Raw genomic sequence first — 24,431 nt, 5'->3', positions numbered from 1 at the left:
ACTTGAGCGTCGGAGTGTCTCCATAGATCGATCCCCGCACAAAGATGTCGTCCGAGCCCCCAGGTAAAGCTACTCCAACTCCACATTATCTTTTACGTAGTAATGATGCAATGCAATATTTAAAATTATGATAGAAGTTCATAAAGAAAAAAAGAATACTTATGATGGAAGGGTAATAATGATTTTGTCCACAAGGATCCAATTGACTTGTTTGAGCCTTTGTTTGAGAGAGGGTTAATGTAAATGAGAGTAATGTAAGGTTAAATATTAAGTTAACCTTATTTGTGAGTTGTTTTTTTGAAAGTAAATAGATGTTAATGGAGTTAAATGTTTACTTCCTCTAACCTCCAAATTAAGAGTTAATGGAAGTAACGTAAAGATTTTTAATTTTTTTTTTGTCTCTGCACGTTAAATTTAACTTTTATTCTCTTTCATATTTAAACTCATAAATAAAATTAAGCATTTAATCTCATTTACCTTCTGTAAACTACCAAACAAAATTAATTTTTAACTTTCGTTTTTATCACTTGAATCGCGTTTTTCATTATCCCCTTTTAACTCATGTTACCACCAAACTACAAACAAAGGCTAAATAAGTCACGATGCGATAATAATAGTACAGTATTTGAAAAATAGTATCCTCACTTGTAATACATTTTAAACTGTGGGAGAGTAGAGAATTCATCTATCAGCTCTGCTATCGTCGAAGAGTTTACTCCGACATCTATTCGCCGAGAAGTTAGGGTTTATTCGCGACTGTGATTTCGCTGCTCCTTTGCTGCGTTACACGAGATTTGGCTTGATCCTCAATTCTTACTCAGCTTCCGCCACCTCGTCAATTTTTCGCCTTGATTTGGATATGCAAGGGCAACACCATTAGAATCCAAAGGTAGAGGAATGGAGGCGCAAAAGTACGTCTGGCAAGGTGCAATTCCGTTGCAGATACATCTAGACGAGTCCGAAGTGACCACTCTTCCTCCGCCTCCACCAGCTTTCATCTTGGCCCCGCGGATAGGATACTTGCCTTTGCTTATTCCTCTTATAAAGCCTTACTTCGCTACTGCGCTTCCTCCAGGGGTCGACACTGTCTGGTTTGACTATAAAGGCTTGCCACTCAAATGGTAACTCCTGCATTTCTTTTTATCCATTTAAAATAGAATGAATTTTCATTTTCTTTTCTTTTTGGATTAAATTTGGTTGATTAACTGTTGGTTACAGGCACATACCCACAGGAGTTCTCTATGACGTTCTTTGCGCTGAACCGGAAAGGCCTTGGAATTTGACGGTATGCTTTCTTTATGTTTTCTGCTAGAGTTAGTAACATATTTCAGGCTGTAGGTTTTTGACTCTCGCAACTATTTGGGGTTGGTCATTTATCTGAGAATATGCTATTTAATTTTTGAAGCTTCATGCATGGAAGATAATTGTTGATAATTCCCATTCTAATTAGGATATTGAACATTCACCTTAAGATGGTAGTAATTTTTTGTTTTGAACGGAAATTAGAAGATTGTAAGTTGGAACTCTTTGGAAATTTCAAATATTGAAGATAGCATGCGGCATTAAAATACAAGAGTTAATTTATGCATTTATGAACCTCCAGAAGTAGAGAAGTAGAGAGTAGAACTTATTAGAAGTAGAATGGAGATCATACAAACTACCCATCTTCTTTTTGCTTTTGCATCTGTTGGATTTTGTCCATGAATAGCAGTGGACATTTGCAGTTAGAGAACTTGGTCACATGATATGCAGTATGGAAACAATGTAGATCATATGTTAATTAAGTCGGGGTGACATTTCTTAATGTGCAAAATATTTTTCATTATATTGTTCAGAAGTCCTTTGTGTCTCTTCAAGGAAGTGAGAAATAATCTATTGATTGACATGCTCTTATTATCTAGGCATATCTATCTCGTTACCTTTCCATTCATTCTGTAGCTTCTTTTGCTGAATTTAGGCTTTCATTCTTCTAAATGGAGAATCACTCAATATATTTGCAATAGAACATTAAGAGGACTGCATGCTTGATTTTTTTTTTAAATGGTTTTTAGATACTAACATAGCTAGGCCAGTTTTTCTTAACCTAAATGTAAGAGTACCTCCTGTGAAGATAGCTTATTTACTTATTGAACTCCATTACCTCACTGTTGAGAAGATTAGTTAAAAAGCTGTTTGAGAACCACTATAAATCGGAATCCATAAGTAATTTGGTGCATAATTTGAAGATGGGTCTGGAAACAATTTAGTCAGGTAAATCTACTGATTCTCCAGTGACATGCTTGTCTTTACTCCCTACCTCTCCTTAATTGATGCATATGGGGTCTTCAAAAGAATTACATATATTTAGTGTTGAAGTGATTGGCTCTTCTTTTCTGTTATTAAATAAGTTTTTCAATTTAGAGGTCAATAAATTTTATTTGCAGGTACACTTCAGAGGATATCCAAGTAACTTGTTGATCCCTTGTGAAGGTGAAGAGACTGTAAAATGGAGCTTTATCAATTCATTGAAAGAGGTTTGTGCATCTATCTTTGCATGTTTATCAATTGAAATTAGTGGATGGATGGCATAATGTTTGATGTAGCAGTATATTTGTTATCAACAAATGCAAGTTGCAATGCAGTAATGTTAACTTACGTATTTGGAGTTTACTTGTTATCCTGGCTGTTTTCTCTCCCTGAAAGATGTTAGTTTTTTTTTTGGTGCATATGGAAGTTCTAAACATGTCCATATGAAGTTATTAAGAATTCTCAGCATGAAATCCACAAAATATTGATGCACTCCCTGTCGTATTTACTGTATTTGGAGGAGATGCTGATCTTATTAGATGTTTAGCTGATTCATTCTTTTTCTGATATACTGTCTTCCATATTTACTTTTATTGCTTATTAACTGTTATCATTTCCAGTGAAGTTTATAGGATGATAACCCTATGCTAAATTGATTTCTTTGTGGCATTAACTTTTCCTACAGGCAGATTATATAGTTAATGGTAACTGCAAGAATGTCATGAACATGTCTCAATCTGATCAGGTGGAACTCTGGCACTCGGTGATGAATGGTATGCCGTTACTGTGATTTGCATTTGATACAAATTACTACTGTTCTTTCTGTTTCATATTTTTCGTTTGTGGTTTGAATTGACAACTGCATCCACTATCCAATAGAACAAGGACAGATATAATCTATTACTGCAATATAGATAATTTCTTTCCATGATTAAAACATCATCAAGTGGGAAGCTAAAAAATACTACCATTTTATGATTCCAATTAGAGTGAAAACATCATATTATAGAACTGAGGATGATAATGTCGATGTTAATATCTAATAACCTTTTTGGAACTTAGTATTATTGTCATGAGATGATTTAATTCAAGTTCAACAAGTGGAGAACTCCTTGCTCACTAGGCAGTCTATTCTCTCACATTTTCTGAACGTATATTATATGAGAAATCCTTTGAAGAATGACGCGAACCCACTAGAAATAGGAACAAAGCCTTGAAAACCCACAACAAGATTTGAATCCCCAAGAAGGCTTATTAACCAAGGTCAGACAGACAAGAACCGTTGCAAAACAAAGTTGTAAAGACCCAAATTCAGTCTCAAACAATCAAGAAATAAATCCGACTGTTCATTTGAAGTTCCCCAAAGAACATAAGAAAAGCTCTCGCAAAGAAATCCTCATAAGAAATTGATAAAATGTCATAAACTTAATACAAAAATTGGTTTTGGGTTTACATACCCAAGAAAACTAAACTGAACACTGACTTAATTGCCCAGGAAGAATAACGAGAGAACAAATAAAAAACATGCCGCAGCAAGACAAATCGCTCTCCGCAATTCTTGCCACGACTGGACGACTGGGGCCGGAGATAAGAATGAACATAAACATAGTGATATTATCAATTGAACTTTAGCCAATCAAATACACAAATAAGAATGGCCATGCTAGCTATTGAACACGACCCACTTTCAATTATAATTTCAAGATCATTGGCCCACTTCGTCATGCATTTGACACATTAATTCATGCATCGATTTTGTTGAAAAATTGAAAAATATCCATTCGATCCTGATGTAGTTTCATGTCCTCCATTTGGATCCATCCTTTCATTTTAAACTTGGCTTGTTTCTAGGATAACAAAGGGAATAAGTTTGGCATTGCAAGCCCATTCTCATCAATGAAGATATGAATTTATTGAGATTCATAGGTACAAGAACTGTTGTCATTAAGTGAAAATCAATCAAGTTCTAGGATTTCTGTTGTTATTATAGTCTTCAATCTATGTGTATTTAGTTTCAAACAGAGCTTTGAATAAATTTGTGTGGATGCATTTTGTAGAACAACTATTGGATATGAGTACAAAAGCTCAAACTTTTACACCTATTGGATATGATATGAATCAAAATTACCTATTGGATATGAATCAAAATTACCTGAAGGATTATGATGTGATTTTTATTTTACATTCTTCAACCATAAGCTGGTTTATTTGAATAATTGAATTCATGAGTGTGGTTGAGAAGTTATTTCACATGGATTTGGAGTTTTGGATTTTAGATTTTAATTTGAATCCAAAGATTAAGTTCTATCCACATTTGAGAACCTACATAACATTGTCTTCATAGTTGACTTGATGAAAACTCAAGTGCTATCAAATTTTGATCTCATAGTTTGAAACTCGTTTGCCCAAATGCAAGTTAATAGTAATTGGAATCTAGATGACTTCCCTCAACAATATTCTATTTCTGTACATTATTACAGATTGGTCAATTTCTTTATTTGCAATTGAAAGAAGGTAAATTATGGTGCAAACAGAAGGTAATAGAGATTTAAGTTCAAAAAATATTGTAAAGAGGGTTTTGCTATGTTGGCAACAATGTTGTTAAAAAGCGCCAGAGGAGCTCTGGAGAGGTGTGGCCTGTGTGGCAAGGCATCAATGCCTCACAATTTCCTGGGCAAGGCGCCTCTGGTGAGATGCTGTCTGTAAGGGGGGAGTTTGGCCATAGGCAAACTCAACCCCAAGTAGTGGCAAAGCTACGAGAAGGCTTCGGCATGGAGAGGCAGAAGAGACATATCAACGTACACTGAAGGAAGAGGCGGAGTTGGTATAAGGAACACTATAGGGGACAAGGACTACACTGGCGTTGGATCTCCGCCACCCCTGGGTCAGTAGTCGGAACTGGCTTAAGCGATCCACCCTCGTCCACTAGGGACAGGAGAGTCGGGCATACATCCTTCGTGAAGGGAGGCGGATGTCTCCATCGAGGGGAACTCTATGGACACTGTGGGCGCACCGAGCCCACAGTGCGTGCCCATTCTAGGGCGAGGTTTAACCACAGGGAGACCCTCCGGGACAGAATACTGACAGATGCATTGACGGGACCCTTCGGTAGGAGTTGGCTGGCCGAGACTTGGGGAATGTCGAGGCCCCACACGGGGTTTTGGCCTGGCTTAGACTTGGTCCCGTGACACTGTCCAAACAAGCAGCTTATCCCAGTTGCTAGGGAAAGAATGCACTTAGTATATTCTGACTTGTTTTTAGACATCAGCAATTAAAGGGGTTTTGGAAATGGAATATATAATTTAACATCATAACTACAGTTTGGTTTTAAAAAAAAAATACTTAAGTTTCTGGAAACAAACTAAGCTTTTTAAAGAGAAAAGGAGGCATATGAAGAGTCAAAAAATTGCAGAATTTTTATTGGGGAAAACATAGATGCTGTCTCTTTAAGAGAAAAAGAGATTGCAGACAGCTCTGCCCCTTGTGTTTCAGATAGACTTAGATACAAGGGTAAAAAAAAAAGAACAACCAACCAACTTTTTTAAGCAAAAAGTGAGAGATTGATGCGAAAAGAATACTACTTGGAGAAGATATTTCATAGAAAAAGAATATTACAAGGGTGCCTAGCATTTCTAATTACACTGGTTGGCATGATATTTCACAGGTTACTTGAAGCGTCCAATATCTGTAATGCAACCTTGTCTGGACAGGCTTGTGCCTTGTGCGTACAGCATCACTGACTTATGAAGATAGAATTGATATCTGTTGGCTTTCAATTCCAGCATTTGTGTTTGGACCAATTCTATCAAGTAGTTGAATTATCTTGCTTTGTTTCATTGTCTGTTGTAAGAGCTGAATTTCAAGTATGTAGCTTAACTTTTTTTGTGCTCTAACTTGAAAAATGTTTTGTGGCAGGTAACATGGAAGCCTATGTACGTGCATCATCCAAGCTTAGACTTGGAACAATTGAGGATGAGTTTGCACTGGAAACGGATACAAGTTCACAAAAACGTAGAAAAAACTTTGGCGAGGCTGATATGGCTGGGCAAATCAAGACAGGTTAGCATATTAAAGTAATGGTAACCGTCAAACTGATTCAAGTTGAATACGGCTAGCATGTTCCTACTTGATCCTCATACTAAGGTGGTAAGTAGAAGCAGATAATGAAATTGGGGGTACAAGATTGCCATACTCAACCTAACCAAGCACTTCCTGATGATTAATTCTCTGACAACAATCAAAGTGAGAGATGCCCACATTGTATATCATCACTCTTGCTGAAAAGCCTATGAAAATGAGCAGATAACTTTAGATTTAGTTTTATTTATTTATTTTACTTTTTTGCGCGTGTGCTCAATTTAAGGTGATAAAGCAAGCAAAATTTTTGGTTCTTTGATGGACCCTTATGATTATTAGCCTAGTGAGGGGATGATGTGAATACAATCACTTTGAAACTAATTTTTTTTTCAATGAATACTTATGTGTGAAGATCACCTGTTGAACATATAATTTACTGATTTTGTCAAATGCTTGTTGTTTGATATTTATCAGGTAAAATTCCAGTTCGATTGTATGTTTGGACTGTTAGTGAGGATTTTGAAGAGTTGGAAGATATACCTATAATTGATAGTTGGGACAAGATTTCCTATATAAATCATCCAGTTGAAGTTCATAGAGAAGAAGGTAAGATATGTCTTATGAATTTGGACTTTTGCTATATAAAGTTAATTCAAATTTATTCCATCCACTCCAAGTTTGTCGATTTGTTCAGATTGAGTACAATATTTAAAATAATAAATGGGTGTTAATATAATAGAAGAAGCCTATGACTCCATGATAGCAACCTGATAATTTAACAAATACTTTTAATGTTGTAATGGAAACAAGTAAAATGAGAACAATAAGATTCGGTTATTTTTGGTTGTTGCTGATGTTGTGGTAATGCTAATCTTTACTCTGAAAGTATTATCTTGTTGTGTCTGCTTTTATAAATAGCATGTGACTTGCATTTTCTTAAGAACTGGAGGGGTTCAATAGAATACAAGTTTAATGAGGGGTTCAATATCGATTAATCAAGTACTTGAGGGGCTTTTCAATGGTTTCGTCTCTTAATTAACAGTTCACATTAAGTTATTCTTACTAGGGAGATTATGGTCATGGAATACAAGTCAAACTTCTATATTATCTTGATGGATATGTGTTGGCTTTTACTCAATCAGGATATTGATTAGTTGGAGGACTTGATGATTCCAAGTCTCAAGTAGGACTTGATTACAAACTTGAAAAATTAAGGGGTTTTAATGGTTTTCCTCCAGAACAGTTCTACATGTCAGAATTGGTTGGCTTCTGCTAGTTAGTATCTTGCAAGGCATGATCTGATCTGAAATATTGTGCTTGTTTGTTTGTGTAGGTGAGTAAAATTGAAGTCTTTAGATCATCTGTTTCCATGCACTATTGTTACCAATTGGTGCAACTCACCAATTTTAACATTTGAAATCCTGAACAGGGTAAAGACGCAATTCTATTTTGCAATTTTTACTATTTCAAGGCGTTGTACACATAACAACCTATTGAAAATGTGATTTTAGGCTAGATCACCCATTTTATATTATGTGAAGCGTGGATAACCTGCTGAAGTTGGTTTAAGATTTTATGTTACCTGATCTTCTTTTGGTGCAGGTAAATTTTTTAGTCTTCACGATGCACTGAAAAATCTTTTGCCGGAATTTTTGGGGGATAATGAGTCGGTTGGAGTAGAAGGTGAAGATGAAGAAAAGGAATCATCGGAGGAGGTAAATGGTAGCAAAAGAGAGGAAGGGAGGAGAGCGGGCATTTCCAGTGGCTCTGCTGAAATAAAACTTGTCCGCATCCATGGAATTGAACCAAAACTGGAGATACCATTTTCTTGGGTAGTCAACAACTTGAAGAACCCTGAACACTTTCTTCATATATGCGCGTGCCTGAAAATTCCACACATAAATTCTTTTGACAGTTAGCATTTAAGTGTTTTTTTTTTTTTTCCTTTTCGCCTCGTGATTCTTATTTGTGATCTCAAGAATACATTTACTGTATAGAAATAGAATTGTACAGAAATTGTGAAAGTTATGTTGCAACCCTGGATTACAAAATCTGGTCTGTTGAACTAACACCTCACAAGTCTTTTTGCCTACTTCCTTTACACACGCAGATTGTTTATATTGCCAGAATTCATATATACAGGTTTTATGTGGATGCACAAAATTGAGACATCCTTACATGAAAAACAGCATAGCTATTTATTTCTTACAAGATCTACAGGTTAAATACGCTGTCCAATTCAGTTCCAAAAAACTTGTTGAATAAACTGAGTGCAGAAATTGCAGTAAATTTCAACAATTCATATAGCATATTGGAAGCAAAGCAAATTTGGCTAATAAAATGAACTTATCAAACAAATATATGAATTCAAAAAGCTGCTATAGTTCAACGAGCCCTTCTTTTTTCCGGAAAAGAAGGGTGTTGTTAAATATAGCCTAGTTTTCCTATCCTTAGCCACCTGAAAGGACGAAAATGCCCTTTCAGGTGTTGGGGTGGGAAAACTAATGTCTTTTTTCCTCTACCGACACTCGGGCGTGTGGACATCACACCTCACCAAGTGGTGAGGTGTGTGTATTATGCCTTACCACAAGGTGAGGCGTGATAGCCACACGCCTCACCAAGTGGTGAGGTATGATGTCCTCACGCCCGCGTGTCGGGAGAGGAAAAAATTAAGTTTTCCGACCTTATAGTTTATTGCGGCTTAGTGGTTTATTGCGGATTCTAATTTGGATTAGGGTTAATGTGCAAAAATACCCCTAATGTTTTGGGTCAGGAGCAATTTTACCCCTAACGTCTAAAATGGTGCAATTTTTCCCCTAATGTTTGTAGCCAAGAGCAATTTTACCCCTAACGTTGGTAATTTAGGTCAATTTCGGACACTATTATAAAAAACATATATTTTTGTTCATTATTTTGCACCAATTGCATATCAATTCATTCTAAAAAAAGGATTTCATGTTTTTTTGTAATTTAATAATAGAATTTGAGATTAATATTTATAAATTCGGTGAATTTTTTGGATTTTTTTGTCTAATTCGTACAAAAGACGGTATATTTTTTCACATCCCAACATATATTTATGATTTGTTACTGATAAAATGACGCACATGTGAAGTGTAGATGATAAGATTCATGACCGAGAAGACAGTTTGATGAATTATTTCTGAAATTGACCCAAATTACTAACGTTAGGGGTAAAATTGCTCTTGGCTACAAACGTTAGAGGCAAAATTGCACCATTTTAGACGTTAAGGGTAAAATTGCTCCTGACCCAAAACGTTAGGGGGATTTTTGCACCTTAACCCTTTGGATTATTAACCCTTTAGTTTTAAATATAAATAATTAACATTACAATTAATTAATATACACGCAGTATTACATATGTTTTCAAATGTGTTAAAATGTGTTAAAAACAATAAGTTCTACTATATTACAACAGATATCAGTTCGCCCGGTGCCATTCCTCCATACCAGTCCTAATTGGTGGAGCCTCTTCATCCTCATCGGGTAGGCGTGAGATCGCCCGCTCAGCGATGCCTGCCAAACGGCTAACCCACCGCAGAAAATTAAATATTAGAAAACAAACATATGTAAAACAATAATAAATAAAAATAATAATAAAAAACCTACATATTCGCTGTTGGAGCGAGAATGGTGGACCGGCGCATCCTGAGAGGTACAAAGCAGACGAGGATGTGAATATCGTTTGTACCACTCCATGTACCCGGCATCACAAGCAGTGGGATCGGCTCCAATTGGCTGGCATCTCCTCCGATCAACGCCACGAGTCAATGGAAATCTCCGCCAAGTATCATCAACTGTAACAGATGAATGCGCGAGTCTGTACGATATAGACTTCCATGGCCGGAATGTAGTATTAGGTCTAATATGCTCAGCCGGGATATGCTGAACATAACCGACTTGACGTAGGACTCGATCAGGCATATATGGCTCAACAATGTCTCTACACCGTATCCAACCGGCGTAGGACACTCATAGCTGATCGTCATCGACAATTGGACCATAAGGCAACCACGTCACTTGCAAAAAAATATATAATAACATGAAAATAAGAAATTACATTTTTTTAAGTAAATTATTGCAAGTTATAAAATATTATTTACCTCGGCTGTCGTAATCTGGTCCAACTATGCACGAAAGGTCTCGAGTCGGGCGGCCTTCCTGCCTGGAGTCCCGACCTCCCATCTGCACGCCCGGGGAGCATCATCTGGAGTGGTAGTCGATGGGGAAAGAACACCAGAAAGTACTCATATATCCATGTCTCGAGGAGGGTTAAACATCCACATATGCCCGAGCACTCTCCTCTACTCGCTATCCCCAGTTGCCGATATAAGGTGGCAAGTGTAGCAGACCCCCAAGAACGTCCAACTACCCCTCTAACACCGGCGTGAACCTCACGGAGATGGGACGGCCTGATCCTATCGCCACTATTGTCGACAAACAAGGTGGATCCTAACAGAAGCCATATCCACGCTGTGGCTCGAATCCCGTCCTCCCGACCCCCCGGCTAGGTAAGTCTCTCTACAGTATCAACATAAACACCTCCACCACTCCAGTAATGCGCCGCCAGTGATAACAACTCCTGCTGAGTGACCCTGAACATCATCATACACATGGCCTGCAGCCGCTCAGTAGTGCATGTATCGGAGCTCATCTGACCATGCACCGGAATACGTAGAATTTGCCATACATCGTGCAGAAGAATAGTCATCTCCCCGAACAACATGTGAAAGGAGTTCGTATCAGGCTGCCACCGCTCCACGAACGCAGATATCAGAGGCGTATCCAAGTTCTTGAACATGGTGGATGAGAGGTGAGACAACAGAGTCCCCTCTACCATAGCCCTCAGCTGTAAACATGACACATATGCATTTACTGAATGTTTTTGAGGGTTTGGGTTAAAAATAATAAGTAAAATAATTTATTGAGCAAATTATTCTTACCTTGGGTGTCGTACCCTGATACCATCGCTCCAATGTGCCACATGCTAATGATCTGTTGTAGCACGTAAGATAAGATTGATGTTGCTCTCCCAACATCTATGAGGCAACATGTCCTACAAAACTAGGAATCACGGAACCATCACTAGGGCCACCCTCCACCGGCCCCGAAACAATCCAGCCACGGTCCTCAGTAGCTTTGGACCGTTTTCTGGTCCCTAAAATAAATAACATTAAATTTAAAACAATATTATACTATGAATAATACTAAATTATAAATAATATTAAACTATAAATAATATTAAAATTTAAATAATACTAAACTAAACTAAAAATAATACTCAATTTTAAATAATACTAAACTATAAATAATACTAAACTAAAAATAATACTCAATTTTAAATAATACTAAACTAAACTAAAAATAATACTAAACTAAAAATAATACTTAATTTTAAATAATACTAAACTAAACTAAAAATAATACTCAATTTTAAATAATACTAAACTATAAATAATACTAAACTAAACTAAAAATAATACTCAAATTTAAATAATACTAAATTATAAATAATATTAAACTAAACTAAAAATAATACTCAATTTTAAATAATACTAAACTATAAATAATACTAAATTTTAAATAATACTAAACTAAACTAAACATAATACTAAATTATAAATAATACTAAACTATAAATAATACTAAATTTTAAATAATACTAAACCAAACTAAAAAATAATACTCAATTTTAAATAATATTATACTATAAATAATACTAAATTATAAATAATACTAAACTATAATTAATACTAAAATTTAAATAATATTAAACTATAAATAATACATGTACTAGCAAATCGACCACCCATGCGCTGTTTGTTCGAGCATTGGGTCGGCTGCACATCATCATCACCATCAGATCCCTATCTTCGCTGTGTCTCGGCTAACTCCTGAAAATACTCATCGACAACGTCAAGACCACGATCTCGGTCTCCAGAATCATCCACCTTCTCTCCACCCAACTCGGGTTGATCCAACACAAGCTGATCTATCTGAGCCATCCGCAACTGATGCGTCTCAGCCGCTCTCTGTCTACGGCCTGATATATCTACACCATGCCTTCTCGTATGACGTGGTGTATCCTCGGCATCCATATCTAGCTGCCTCGCTACTGACGGGATAGATTTCTCGGCTACACACTCTCTCTCTATCTACATGTATTGACCACATTATTTAACTAAATTTAACTAAAATTAACAAAATAAAAATTTAACTAAACTAAATTAAAAAAAATAAAAATTTAACTAAAATTAACAAAATAAAAATTTAGTTAAACTAAATTAAACAAAATAAAATTTACAACATAAAAATTTAACTGAACTAAATTAAACAAAATAAAAATTTAACTAAAATTAACAAAATAAAAATTTAGTGAAACTAAATTAAACAAAATAAAAATTATACTAAAATTAATAAAATAAAAATACCACAAATTTAACTAAATTAAATTAACTAAAAAAAATAATAATTCGAAATTCACCACACGGGTGTATGGGCATCACGCACTCATACAGGTGAGGGCGTGATGCTATCACGCCTCACCACAGGTGACGGCGTATGAACATCACGCCGTCGCTTGTGGTGAGCCGCACGTCTATGACGCCCTAACTTGTGGTGCATGGTGATGTTCATACGCCGCACCACAGATGACGACGTGATAGCCGTGTGTTCCGGTGCCGCGAAACCTGAATTCAAAACAAAGAAAAACGATTAAAAAAATGTATAAAATCATCCAAATCAAACGAAATTACGTACCATAAGTCCATTTCCTTTGCCGCTCCTCCCCCGATCCATGTTTTTCGTTAATAATTAGTCTGGATTAGATTAAAGAAAGTTTAGGTTGTTTGAGAATTTTGAAATTTGATAAAAGGGTATTTCAGTCTTTTTTCGAGACCAAGTGTGGGAAATTGTGGCTGGGTAAAGTAATCCACGAAAAGAATGAAGGACTCTAAAAAGTGAGTATAATGAATAACTAAAGGGTGTTGTTATATTCAGCCCCAAATTCCGACCCCCAACCCCATGAAAGGACGAAAAAGCCCTTTCATGGGTTTTGGGGGGTGAAAAGCTATTTTTTTGTCTTTCCATCACGCGGGCGTGTGGCTATCACGTCTCACCGCGTGGTCGGGCGTGATAGCCACACGCCCTACCATGTGGTCGGGCATGATAGACACACGCCCGACCACACGGTAGGGCGTGTGGCTATCACGCCCGATCACGTGGTGAGACGTGATAGCCACACGTCCGACCGCACGGTGAGGCGTGATGGCCACACGCCCGCGTGACGGAAAGGCAAAAAAAATAGTCTGTTAAACTCGTAACCAGCTCAAACTACACAATTGTACTTAAAACCTATAAATACCATGCAATTTTAACTAAAATCATTAACAATAATATAAGTTCATGAATAAATATTATTAATTACAACACATAAACTAATATAATCTAGTCCAAGCCGCTCTCCTTTCAGCGTATATATTGTCCAAGTGACGAACACTCGGTTCACGAAATGTATGCCATTGGGTGGCAATGGGAGGCACTGGAAATCCAGGTCTTAAATAAAGACGTATGTAGTGATGATAACTCCCCAAATGACAAATCACAATCTCTCACTCTGGTGGTCTTCCATCGTCCGAATGCATCGACAGTATAGTGCAACATCCTAACTGTGATGTAGTAAAAAGGAATATTACTGCATTCAATACAGATGCAGCAGTATATAAGTCATCCGGACTCACCATCCAGTGGGACTCACCACACCCCGCTCCTCCCATCTAATACGCGTGAGGGCAACATCGAATTCGTTCTAGAACACTGGCGCATACAGATCACGGTGTGCTCGCATCTCATTCTCTATAAGCACTCTAATCAGAGTCCACTCCTCCTGATTATTTGTGATGGCATCGGCTAAAACACGAAATTCACAGTTACCATCTGCTACAACATCATGGTATCTAGTAATAAATGGTACGATGAGCCCTTGAACCCTATGTAAATGGTGGTAACCGGCGATATCCGCATCAAATCCGGCTGAAAATATTAATATATGAAATCCGTGAGCGATAATATATTTACTTTAACATCAACATATATATTGCTAAAATAAAATATACCCGGCATCTCGTTGTTATGCACAGATGAGGATGAGGATCGACCTCGACTATGACTACTCCTCGAAGGAGAGGACCGTGCACGACCTCGTGGTCCTTGACTGTACTCCCATGCACTCGGATTCCGATTCATTGATGAATTCCCCTTTGGTCTACCCCTAACAGTGTCTTTGACCTCAGGTTCTTTGTAGCTACTTTGATCCGGGTTTATCTGATCATGAATGTACATCGATATGCTACACACCATTGAAGGATCTAATTTTTCAACCTTTTCCACAAGAGAGTGAAAAAACCGGTGATCCTCAGACCCGTCAGCATATACGGGAGCAGTAACTGGTATGTCACTCAAACCTTCAAACGCAAGAGATCTCCAAAAAGGATGGATGCGGTCCACACGGACCGATGTGTCCGTGTCAATATACTTTTTAGGCTCACATGCACAAGGAATGCCATGAGTCATGGGCAACACGCATCCGCATTCACTTACCACATCCATACTCAATCCGTGTATACGCCCTATCTCATCATTCAGTACACGCAAACAGTAATGTGAAACATGTAAGTCGAGGTACTTGAAAGGATCTTTATTGTGAGCCACCGGAGATCTTCTTCTCGAGTCCTCAAGTGAATATCTGGTTATATACAGTAAAGGATTCTATAACTAATATATTACAATTTAAAAGATTATATTAAATAAAAAAAATAATTGTCTTACTTGATCGCATCGATCAGAGCTTTAATGTCCTTGTGCACCTTCGCCCACACTGTATCGAGTGCACCAGTAGATGAATTCAACCGCTGTTTCAATTGTGCGTGTGAACTCTCCACTCGACAGGTTGTGGTGTTTCCTAAGTGCAACAACTTGTTCGTCCATGCTCGACAGAACTTCTCTTTATACACTAGCCATGTGGTCTCCACGTACTCTATCACACGAGGCCATTTGGCAGAAGTATTTTTCATGCTTATCACTGCCTCCTCATATTCGGCTACTGTCGGGGCTACAATTATACTTTTCCATTTGGAATTTTTAAAAATTTCACCAAAAACCTTCAATCCACACAACTTGCCTACTCTATCCTCCACATCTTTATTAATATGCAATGTGCACAACAAATGATGACTATGAGGAAATACCTCACGAACCGGTCTCATCAGTCCCAACTCCCGTTCTGTAGCAATGGCTGTCGGATGCATATCAGGTTGGAGCACAAGCTTCAATTTTTGTAACACCCACATATAACTTCCTTCAGTTTCATCCTTCATGATTGCATAGGCAATCAAGAAGTTTTTGTTTGAAGGTATCATTCCAATGATCTCAAAGAATGGCATTTTATACTTGTTTGTTTTATATGTTGAATCCATACCAACAAACAAGTAATAAGATCAGAACAGTGTGATCAATGTAGGATGTTCCATAAATAGGCGAGTCACAACATTGCTGCTCGGCGCCGCTTGCGTCCAATGTATGTATTCCTTATCTATAGCAAGCCGATAAAACTGACCGATTACATCCCGACCCTCAAAGCTCTCAGTCCTGATTTTTTTTCCCTGTAGTTATAAACATGTCTTTGTGTCGGGCAATCCTCCGGATGTTTTTCTTTAATTGCAGCAAAAATAGCACAAGGCTTAGCTTGAGCTGCACTCATTTGACGAACAATTTTTTTTGGAATCGAGGCTTAGTCCGCTCATCTGTCTGTAGCCCTGATGATATACAGCCAACTGATGACTGTACTGTCCTCTATCTCCAGCAATCCCATTCACCACCAAACCACCTAATTCAGCGATTTCCAGAACCTTTATCTGGAATTTACAACCATAGTACTTTGTTTTTGTATTCCTCCGTACTACTTCCTCCATATCCATATCCTTTTTCCTTCGAGTATTCTTAATACCACGGGCACATTTAACCAATATCCATCTTGACTTGCCCCCTCTCTTGTGCGACGTTGTGGTTAACTCGAAGCCGATCTCAATTGCTGTCTATTTTTCCCAGTTAACAGCTTCATGATATGTTTGAAACGTTTGTTCGGGAAAAAACTGCACACTATAATCAATGTCGTTCCCGCCAAAATCTTCTAACGGAACCTCCTGCAAATGATAAATAACGAACATTAGAATCCAATACTCGACATTTCTACAATGTTTCAGTGTCAAAACCCGAAAATTCGCCAAAAATAAGCTCGGGCGTGTGAAAATCACGCCCCACCAAATGGTGGGGCGTATGAACATCACGTCCCACCTTATGGTGGGGCGTATGAACATCACGCCCCACCATGTGGTGAGGCGTAATAGCCATACGCCCCACCACATGGTGAGGCGTGATGTTCACACGCCCGCAGTCCGAATTTGCGATTTTTTTGAAAAAAATTTACAGAAATCATTGGAAGTTCAATCGGAAAAATACCTCGACTTCAGGGACAGCGTCATTCTCGTCTCTTTCCGGTGATAACAGATTGCTCGTCATGAAACGTATTGTCTTTGATTTCGGAACCAAATGTGTGAAGGGAGAGTTTGAGAGGGTTGTGAATTTTCAATTTTTGGCTAAAGGGCGGTAACGTCTTTTTTCGGGGCCGGAAGTGTGAAATTGGGGCTGGGTATAGTAATTCACTAACTAAAACATAAAAGTGGGTGATTGCATATAAAACCTAAAATTTTCCATAAATTCTCCCGTGAGGTATCGACTTTTGCTTATGTGTCAAATTATAAAATTCCCCATTTTATTAAAAATTCAATTATCTGTTAGAATTTTTTTTTACCTATTTTATTGCAAAATAATTATAGGGACAAGGTGAAAAAATGTAATTTTACTTCTAACGTCTAAAAATGTACAATTTTACTCATAACATTAGTAATCAAGAGCAATTTACCCCTAACGTTGACAAGTTGTCAATTTTAGACATCATTATAAAACACATATAGTTTATTCCTCATTTTGCATTTCTTTTATTCAACTCATACAAAATACAGTATATTTTTAAATTTTTTCACATTAATCATATGTTTGTGATGCATTACTCCTTCCATGTCATATTATTTTTTAGAGCGAGAAATTTTTCTTGTTTCATATTATTTGTCACATTAGGTTTTCTATGTAAATTTCTCATATTTTATCTCTGTTTTTTTATAAAAGAAAGGCAGCATCAACTGCTACACGGTACAAACTCTGGGGAAGGAAACCCCAATAATATCTTGCTCTAGGAGCTCTAAAAGCCCACCTGAGCAATTGTAAAAAGTATAAAGATTTAAAGAAAGGCTATCAGCATAAGTTGCCAGCCAGTCTGCACATCTATTGCCTTCCCGGTAAACATGGCAGATTGACACGACCCAGCTTCGGTTAATCAGCTCTCCAATGGCGTGTATCAGGGAGGTGTATTCATTCACGTTATCCTTCGGTTGGGTAATCAGTTCCACGCAAAGACGGCTGTCCACCTTGGCAATTACTTGTCGAATGCCTAACATCCAAGCCAACTTAAGCCCCTCATAGAGACCCCAAAGCTCCACCTTCAGGACTGAGCAGAATCCCAGTTTCTTTGCAAACCCCCGGACCCATCTGCCATTGTTGTCCCTGATGATGCCGCCAGCAGAAGCGCGGAAGAGATTTCCCTTAACTACACCATCAGTGTTAAGCTTATGCCAATGGCGGGGGTGGGGGGGGGGGGGGGGTGGGGGTGGAAACCAAACAATAAGGCGTTGTTCACGCCTCGGTTTACTGATAGTGGCATTTTGGTGCTCATTGCTCTCCATAATGCTTCTGACCGTAAAAGGAGGGCAAGCCAGACCGACCTGGAAAAGGGGCAGTCGCGGAGGACATGGAGGATTGACTCCGGGTGAATCTTACAAATTTGGCAACAATCCTCCTCTAGAAGATGTCTGCGTTTCCTTTCAGAGTTGGTGAGCAGTTTGCCCTTTACGGTGAGCCAAAGGAAGCTACGAATTCTATGAGGTCCTGGCCACTTCCAGATAATGTTCCAGAGCCTATCCCTGGTGCTTCACCAAGTTTCCTCAATAATGTCATAAACTGACTTCACAGAAAAGATTCCATTGCTGGTTCCCATCCAAAAACACTTGCCCACTTGATCAGTAACACCCCTCGGAAGCGAGGCCGCCAGAACGTTTAAACAATAGTCCGGAAGCAAGTGTTGAAAGAGATGCCAATTCCAAACTCCCATGTCGTTCACCATATCAATCACTCGATACTTATCAAGAGGATCAGTGATCGGGCCCGTCGCCAGATTTATCAAAGGTCCCAAGTCACCGCTCCAGTTATCCTGCCAAAATAGGACTTCAGAGCCATTTCCAATAGCCCATTTAAGGCCCACGGCCACCTCAAGTTGTAAACGGACAATTGCTTTCCAAAGAGGGGAGGCGGTTCCATTGCTCGAGAGAAGGCCAAGATGGGGATGGGAAACATGATACTTTGCCATAAGGATGCGGACCCATAAGCTCTCAGGCTTAGCGAAAAGGTTGTACCCAAGCTTAGATAAGAAGGCCTTGTTCATGGACCTGGATGTCCTAAGACCCAGCCCCCACATTTCACCGGAGAGCAGACATCGCTCCACTTGACCAGGCTAATTTTTCGCTTCTCTCCTGTGGAGCCCCAAATGAAACCACGGATTCGTTCATCAATCTTGTCACAGATGGTGGCAGGCGAGGGGTGGCTTGCATTGAATAGTACGGGATGGTGGAGAGGACCGCCTTTGCCAAGGTAATTCTACCGTCGTTTGGGCGTGGAAAATGATGAATGGAGAAATGTTGTTGATGAGTATGTTAATAATCAAATGCTGTTTTATAATGTATTTGATTTATTGAATGCAATAGCTTGACATATATATGATATTGTTTTGCAGATCTATTGTTTCTTTTTATCATGAGAAGTTTTTGGTAAAGTGGATTATCCCTATGGTACGTGTTTAATTTGTATGTATATTTGTGTAATTTTGTTTTTTATTGTTTTTAAGTTGTTTGTATTTTATTTTGCAGAATATTCCAACTCAGAAAGATACAAAAAGCTGTGGGTATTATGTAATGAAGTATATGTATGATATAGTGTCTGAGAAAGTGTTGACAATTGACAAAATTGTAAGTGTTTATTTTTGGAACAATTGGTGTTTATTTTTGGAACAATTGGTTTTTATTTTTGGAACAATTGATTTTTATTTTTTGGAACAATTAGTTTTGATGGATTATGTTAATTGTGTGTTATCGAGGATATATCGGTAGGTACCACGGTGAATTCTGGAGTGGAGGAGGGGCACCCCTAAGTACTTCCCAAGATCAGAGGTAGGCATGAAACCGAGAATATCCACAATCTCCTTGCGAGAAGCAGGCGCCAGGTTATCAGAGAAGAAAATATTGGATTTTGTTTGGTAACCTTGTGGCCTGAGATGACACAATAATCATTAAGGACCTTCTGAATGACCTGTGCTTGCATCCGGTTGGCCCTTCGCAAAAAGGAGGAGGTCATCAGCAAAGAAAAGGTGGCTAAGGCACGGGCTGTTGATACTGAATTTCAGGGGCTGCTAGACTCCGCTCTCACACATCCTGGTCACGCTATGAGCCAAGCGATCCATATATAAAATGAATAAGAAGGGGGATAAGGGATCCCCTTGGCGTATTCCACGAGAAGGAAAGATAGGAGCAGAGGTGCTACCATTCCAAAGAATCCTTAGGGAGCTGGTGGAAATGCAGGCCATGATTAGCTTGATAAGCCCAGACGGTAGCTTAATCTCCTAAAGAGTGTCTTCGATGAAATCCCAACACAGACGATCATATGCTTTCTCAAGGTCCACCTTGATTGCCATCCACCCAGATGTACCACATTTCCGTCTCATGGAGTGGATTGCCTCCTGGGCAATGATGATGTTTTAAGTGATATTCCTCCCAGCCACAAAGCTCGTTTGATGAGGCAACACCCAGGACGCCATCCAAGGCTTGAGCCGGTTGGCGATTAGTTTGGTGATGATTTTATAAGAAACGTTGCACAAGCCGATGGGACAAAGGTCACTGAAGGTCTCAGGGGGGTTCTTTTTAGGAATCAACACAATAAGAGTCTCGGTAATATCAGAGTTGAACTGACCCTTAGCAAAGGCATGCTTCACTAGTTTACAGACTGTCGGCCCTAGAGTAACCCAGTGCTTCTGATAGAAACCCGTTTGGAATCCGTCCGGGCCCGGTGCTTTCCAAGGTTGCATCTCAAAGAGAGCTCTACGGATTTCAGAATCAGATGGTCCATCGCCCATTGCCTTTAGAGCAACATCATCCACTGACGAAAAGGCCCCTCGACAATGGTAACGAGGAATGAGTCGTCTATCATCCATAAATAGAATTTTATAGAAGGTAACAGTAGCCTCTTTAAGCGCATGGATAGCAGTACACCATGAAGACCCGTCTAATTTGAGGCCAGTGATAGAGTTGCGTCTTCGTCTATCAAATGTAGAATTATGGAAGAAAGTTATGTTTGTATCCCCCTCCTGAATCCATTGGCATCGTGATTTTTGGTGCCAAAGGTCCTCTTCCTGTTTAAGAGTGTTTTCGAGCTCATGGAGAAGCCTTTGTTCAGTCTCAATCAAGGTTGGATTCGAGCCCCTCTCCAAAGCACATTGGGTAGAATCAATCTGAGTTAGCAGTTGTCTCTTTCTCTTTTGGATGTATCCAAAAACGTTCCGGTTCCATAAATTTAGGGCCTGAGAGAGGTGTTTCATGTTTTCCTCTAGGGAGGCATCATGGTTCTAATTCTGGTCGATACACTGTTGGTAAGCTGGGTGGTTCATCCAGGCTCGAATGAAACGGAAGGGTCTTTCGCCCTGTTGATCAGGGATCCGCATATTAATGCTGATCAAGAGCGGTCTATGATCCGATTTAATATGAGGGAGGTGGTGGACCGTGGTTGCAGTGAATTTTGTAACCCAGTCATCGTTCCCCAGAGCTCTATCCAGACATTTAAAAAGAAGCCCCCTCTTCCAGGTGTATCTGGGACCAATGAAACCAAGGTCGTGAAGGGCAGATCTATTAAAAGAAATCCATGAAAACAGGATAGCTTCCACCCCTATGGCTGGATCCCCCCTCTTCTCATCGGCTAAAAGCATAGCGTTAAAGTCTCCTGTAAGGATCCACGGGCCATTGATAATATCAGTGAGGCTGAGTAAGCCCTCCCACAGTTTCCTACGTCGAACATGGTTAGGGCTTCCATAAATGGTTGTTAAAAAGAAGTGTGATTCCCCTTGAGGGGTGACAGCCATGTGGATGAATTGCCAACTACTCGCTAGGATGGAAATGTTTAGGGGGCTATTCCAGAGAACCCAAATCCCACCAGCATACCCTCTAGCTTCAACCTTGTGAGAATAATCAAAACCAATTTTTTTGATAATTTGGTTAGCCACGGTCCCATGGGCTCTGGTTTCAACCAGGATAAGAATATCAGGAGAGTGTTTCTGCAGAAAGAGGCGAACCGTACGCAGAAAACGACCGCTAACCGTTCCTTGGGTGTTCCAGGCAAAAATCCTTACATCCATTGGGGAGGAGGAAAGACGACAAAGAGAGGGTCCCCGAGGACTCATTCAGCAGGGGACCGTTCGGGGACCAAAGGTTCCAATTGTATCTGTCTGACCCCATCCTCTAATGATTCCAGAATAGCTTTCTTGACCTCGTTAGAGTGGGGTGAAAGAGAACTGTTCTTTGGTTTCTTGACTTTGAGGGATTTCTAGAGATTTGGGCAAGAGGGATGCCCCTCACTTTCGCTTTATCTGGTCCGCGTGGTTGAGAGGGGGTATTTTCCTTGCTTAGCCGTGGAGGCCCATTTTCCCCAAGCGTAGAAACTGAAGGGCAGCCCACTTGTATCTAGTCTTCAACTGTAATTGTTACGGAGTGCTTATTTGGGTCCAGTTGTCTAGCATTGAGGGAAATAGAGCCCAAAGGTGCCCTTAGGGCCCATTTTTTTGGCTTATCTAGGGACATTTTTGAGCCCGACGTTTCAATTACGGGCGGGTCAAGATGCGGTGTCAGGCCTTTACCTTTTAGAATGTTCTTTTTCCTCTTTTTATTGTCTTTCACCCGAATGTCCCCATCATTCTCCTCCATATGTGTCCTTACATTCGGCTCATTAATGCTGTCATCCTCCTTTCCATGGATACCCTCCTCCGATGCTAGGGATGTGAAGCGTGAGCCCTATTGGCCTCGAGCCTTGCTCCTTTGATTATCATTCCTAGGCACCTTACCCTGACCCTCTTTAGTTGGTTTTCTGTTCCGTCTATCAATGATCATCCATGGCCCATATCCTGTCACTACCCCTGATATCGATGCGGACTGATCAACAGCCAAGGCAGGAGAGACGGGCGGTGAGGTCGCCGAGTTTTGTTGCTCACCATTCACAATAGGAGCGGTTCCCGCCAGGACGACACGGTGTCTAGGGCAAACAACTTGGAGGTGGCCATAGTTTCCACAATGAAAGCAAATCGTCGGAAGTCCCTAATATTCAATCCGTTGTCTGCTTCCTTCAATTTCAATATGAGTGAGTAAAGGATGAGTGAGATCAAGGCCAACAGCAAATCTGGCATATTTCCCGTGCTCGAAGGAGGAAGTATTGTGGTCGACTTTGTAAACAGTTTCAATTGCACCGGCGATTTTCTTCAAGACACCCCGGTGGTACAGATGGTAAGGAAGATTTGGTAGGCATATCCAGGCCACGATGGATTCAATGGTGCTTGATTTCGGTGTGAAAGAGGGATACCATGGTTGAACCGTGAGGTAAGCTCTAAAGATCATCCATGGGCCTTGTGTTAATGCATTTATGTAATCCTCCAAGAGGGCAAATCTGACCATAAAGTAATTATTTCCCAAATCGATAAGATGGAATGTACCTGAGGGTTTCTAGAGTCTGAGAATTTGAGTGAGGAGACTATGGTACCCAATGTTTCTTCCCATGAGCCTTAGGATGGCCGTTGTTTTCATATTATCCGCCATTAGGTCGTGAGCCCTAGCAGAGAAGGAGACTTTGGGGATAGTCCCTGAGGTATCCACCATCACATCTTCTTCTTCCAGAGGCCATTCAGTTGCTAGTGGAATTCTTGATGAAGACCCCGAGTTGTTCTCGAGCGAAGCCTTATAGGATGTCCACTTTGGTTTAACAGGACTTACCGGCAGGGAATCCCCAACAGGGAAAATTGATTTGCAGTTTAAGTCTAAATCCATGCCGTCACCAGCACCGCTAGGAGGGGGCTCATTTACTGCCATCATCTCAGGAGGGTTGTGGGCTAAGGGGCAAGCTCTCTCCAGGTTCCGTTCTCGCGCCACCATCGTCAAAGCTCTCCTTCTGTAGTTGGTGTTCGCAAATTTTGATTTAATGGAAAACATATTTTATCTCTGTTAATGAATGAAGAGTGGTGTAGTTTAATGAATATTATGGAAAATGAGGATTATTAATTAAGGGAGATAAAATGTATTTTAATCTATGCATTATAAATTTAATACAAATTAATCATTTCTTTAATATGTGTGATTTAGTCAAATGTGACAATTATGTTGAACCGGATGGAGTACTAATTAGTGATAAAATGACTCAAATGTGAAGTGTAAATGACAAGATTCATCATCGAAAAGATTTATTTGATGAATTATTTCTCAAATTTATCCAACTTTTCAACATTAAAGGTAAAATTGCTCGACTGTCAACAATATAAACAAAATGGTATCATTTTAGACTTCATGGGTAGAGTTATACCATTTTAGATGTTATGGGGTGACTATAAATATTAAGGGCAGTTTTGCCCCTTATTCCATAATTGTAATTTACCACTTATAAAAGACAAAAGACGATTGAATTGAATGTGGTATTGCATTGATAATAAATATAGAAGGGATAATTTTCAGTTTCTCAATTGAAGATTAAAGGTTGTATTCATCTCTCTTTCTTGAATTAAATCCTCTTTAAAGAAATCACAT

General features: G+C 39.2%; 1 protein-coding gene and 1 long non-coding RNA gene across 2 annotated transcripts; one reads left to right on the top strand and one right to left on the bottom strand.

The window, feature by feature from the left end:
* The first annotated feature begins 640 nt into the window (after positions 1 to 640).
* Positions 641 to 8,432, top strand: LOC136203340 (autophagy protein 5). The gene is made up of 7 exons (XM_065994466.1): positions 641 to 1,121; positions 1,219 to 1,285; positions 2,424 to 2,513; positions 2,972 to 3,059; positions 6,202 to 6,345; positions 6,838 to 6,969; positions 7,966 to 8,432. Exons 1-7 carry the CDS (start codon positions 898 to 900, stop codon positions 8,280 to 8,282), a joined length of 1,062 nt encoding a protein of 353 aa, XP_065850538.1. The 5' UTR covers positions 641 to 897; the 3' UTR covers positions 8,283 to 8,432.
* Positions 8,433 to 12,822: 4,390 nt separating this feature from the next.
* Positions 12,823 to 23,807, bottom strand: LOC136210767 (uncharacterized). Its single transcript, XR_010678194.1, has 3 exons — positions 23,351 to 23,807; positions 13,144 to 13,202; positions 12,823 to 13,073 (listed from the first exon to the last, which is right to left on the bottom strand). It is a non-coding gene; the product is annotated as an uncharacterized lncRNA (long non-coding RNA).
* Between the last annotated feature and the right edge of the window lie 624 nt (positions 23,808 to 24,431).

Source organism: Euphorbia lathyris, chromosome 1 (assembly GCF_963576675.1).
Source record: "Euphorbia lathyris chromosome 1, ddEupLath1.1, whole genome shotgun sequence".
NCBI lineage: Eukaryota > Viridiplantae > Streptophyta > Magnoliopsida > Malpighiales > Euphorbiaceae > Euphorbia > Euphorbia lathyris.
Note: the sequence above shows the minus strand (reverse complement) of the source record. Positions and strands in the feature narration are given on the sequence as shown.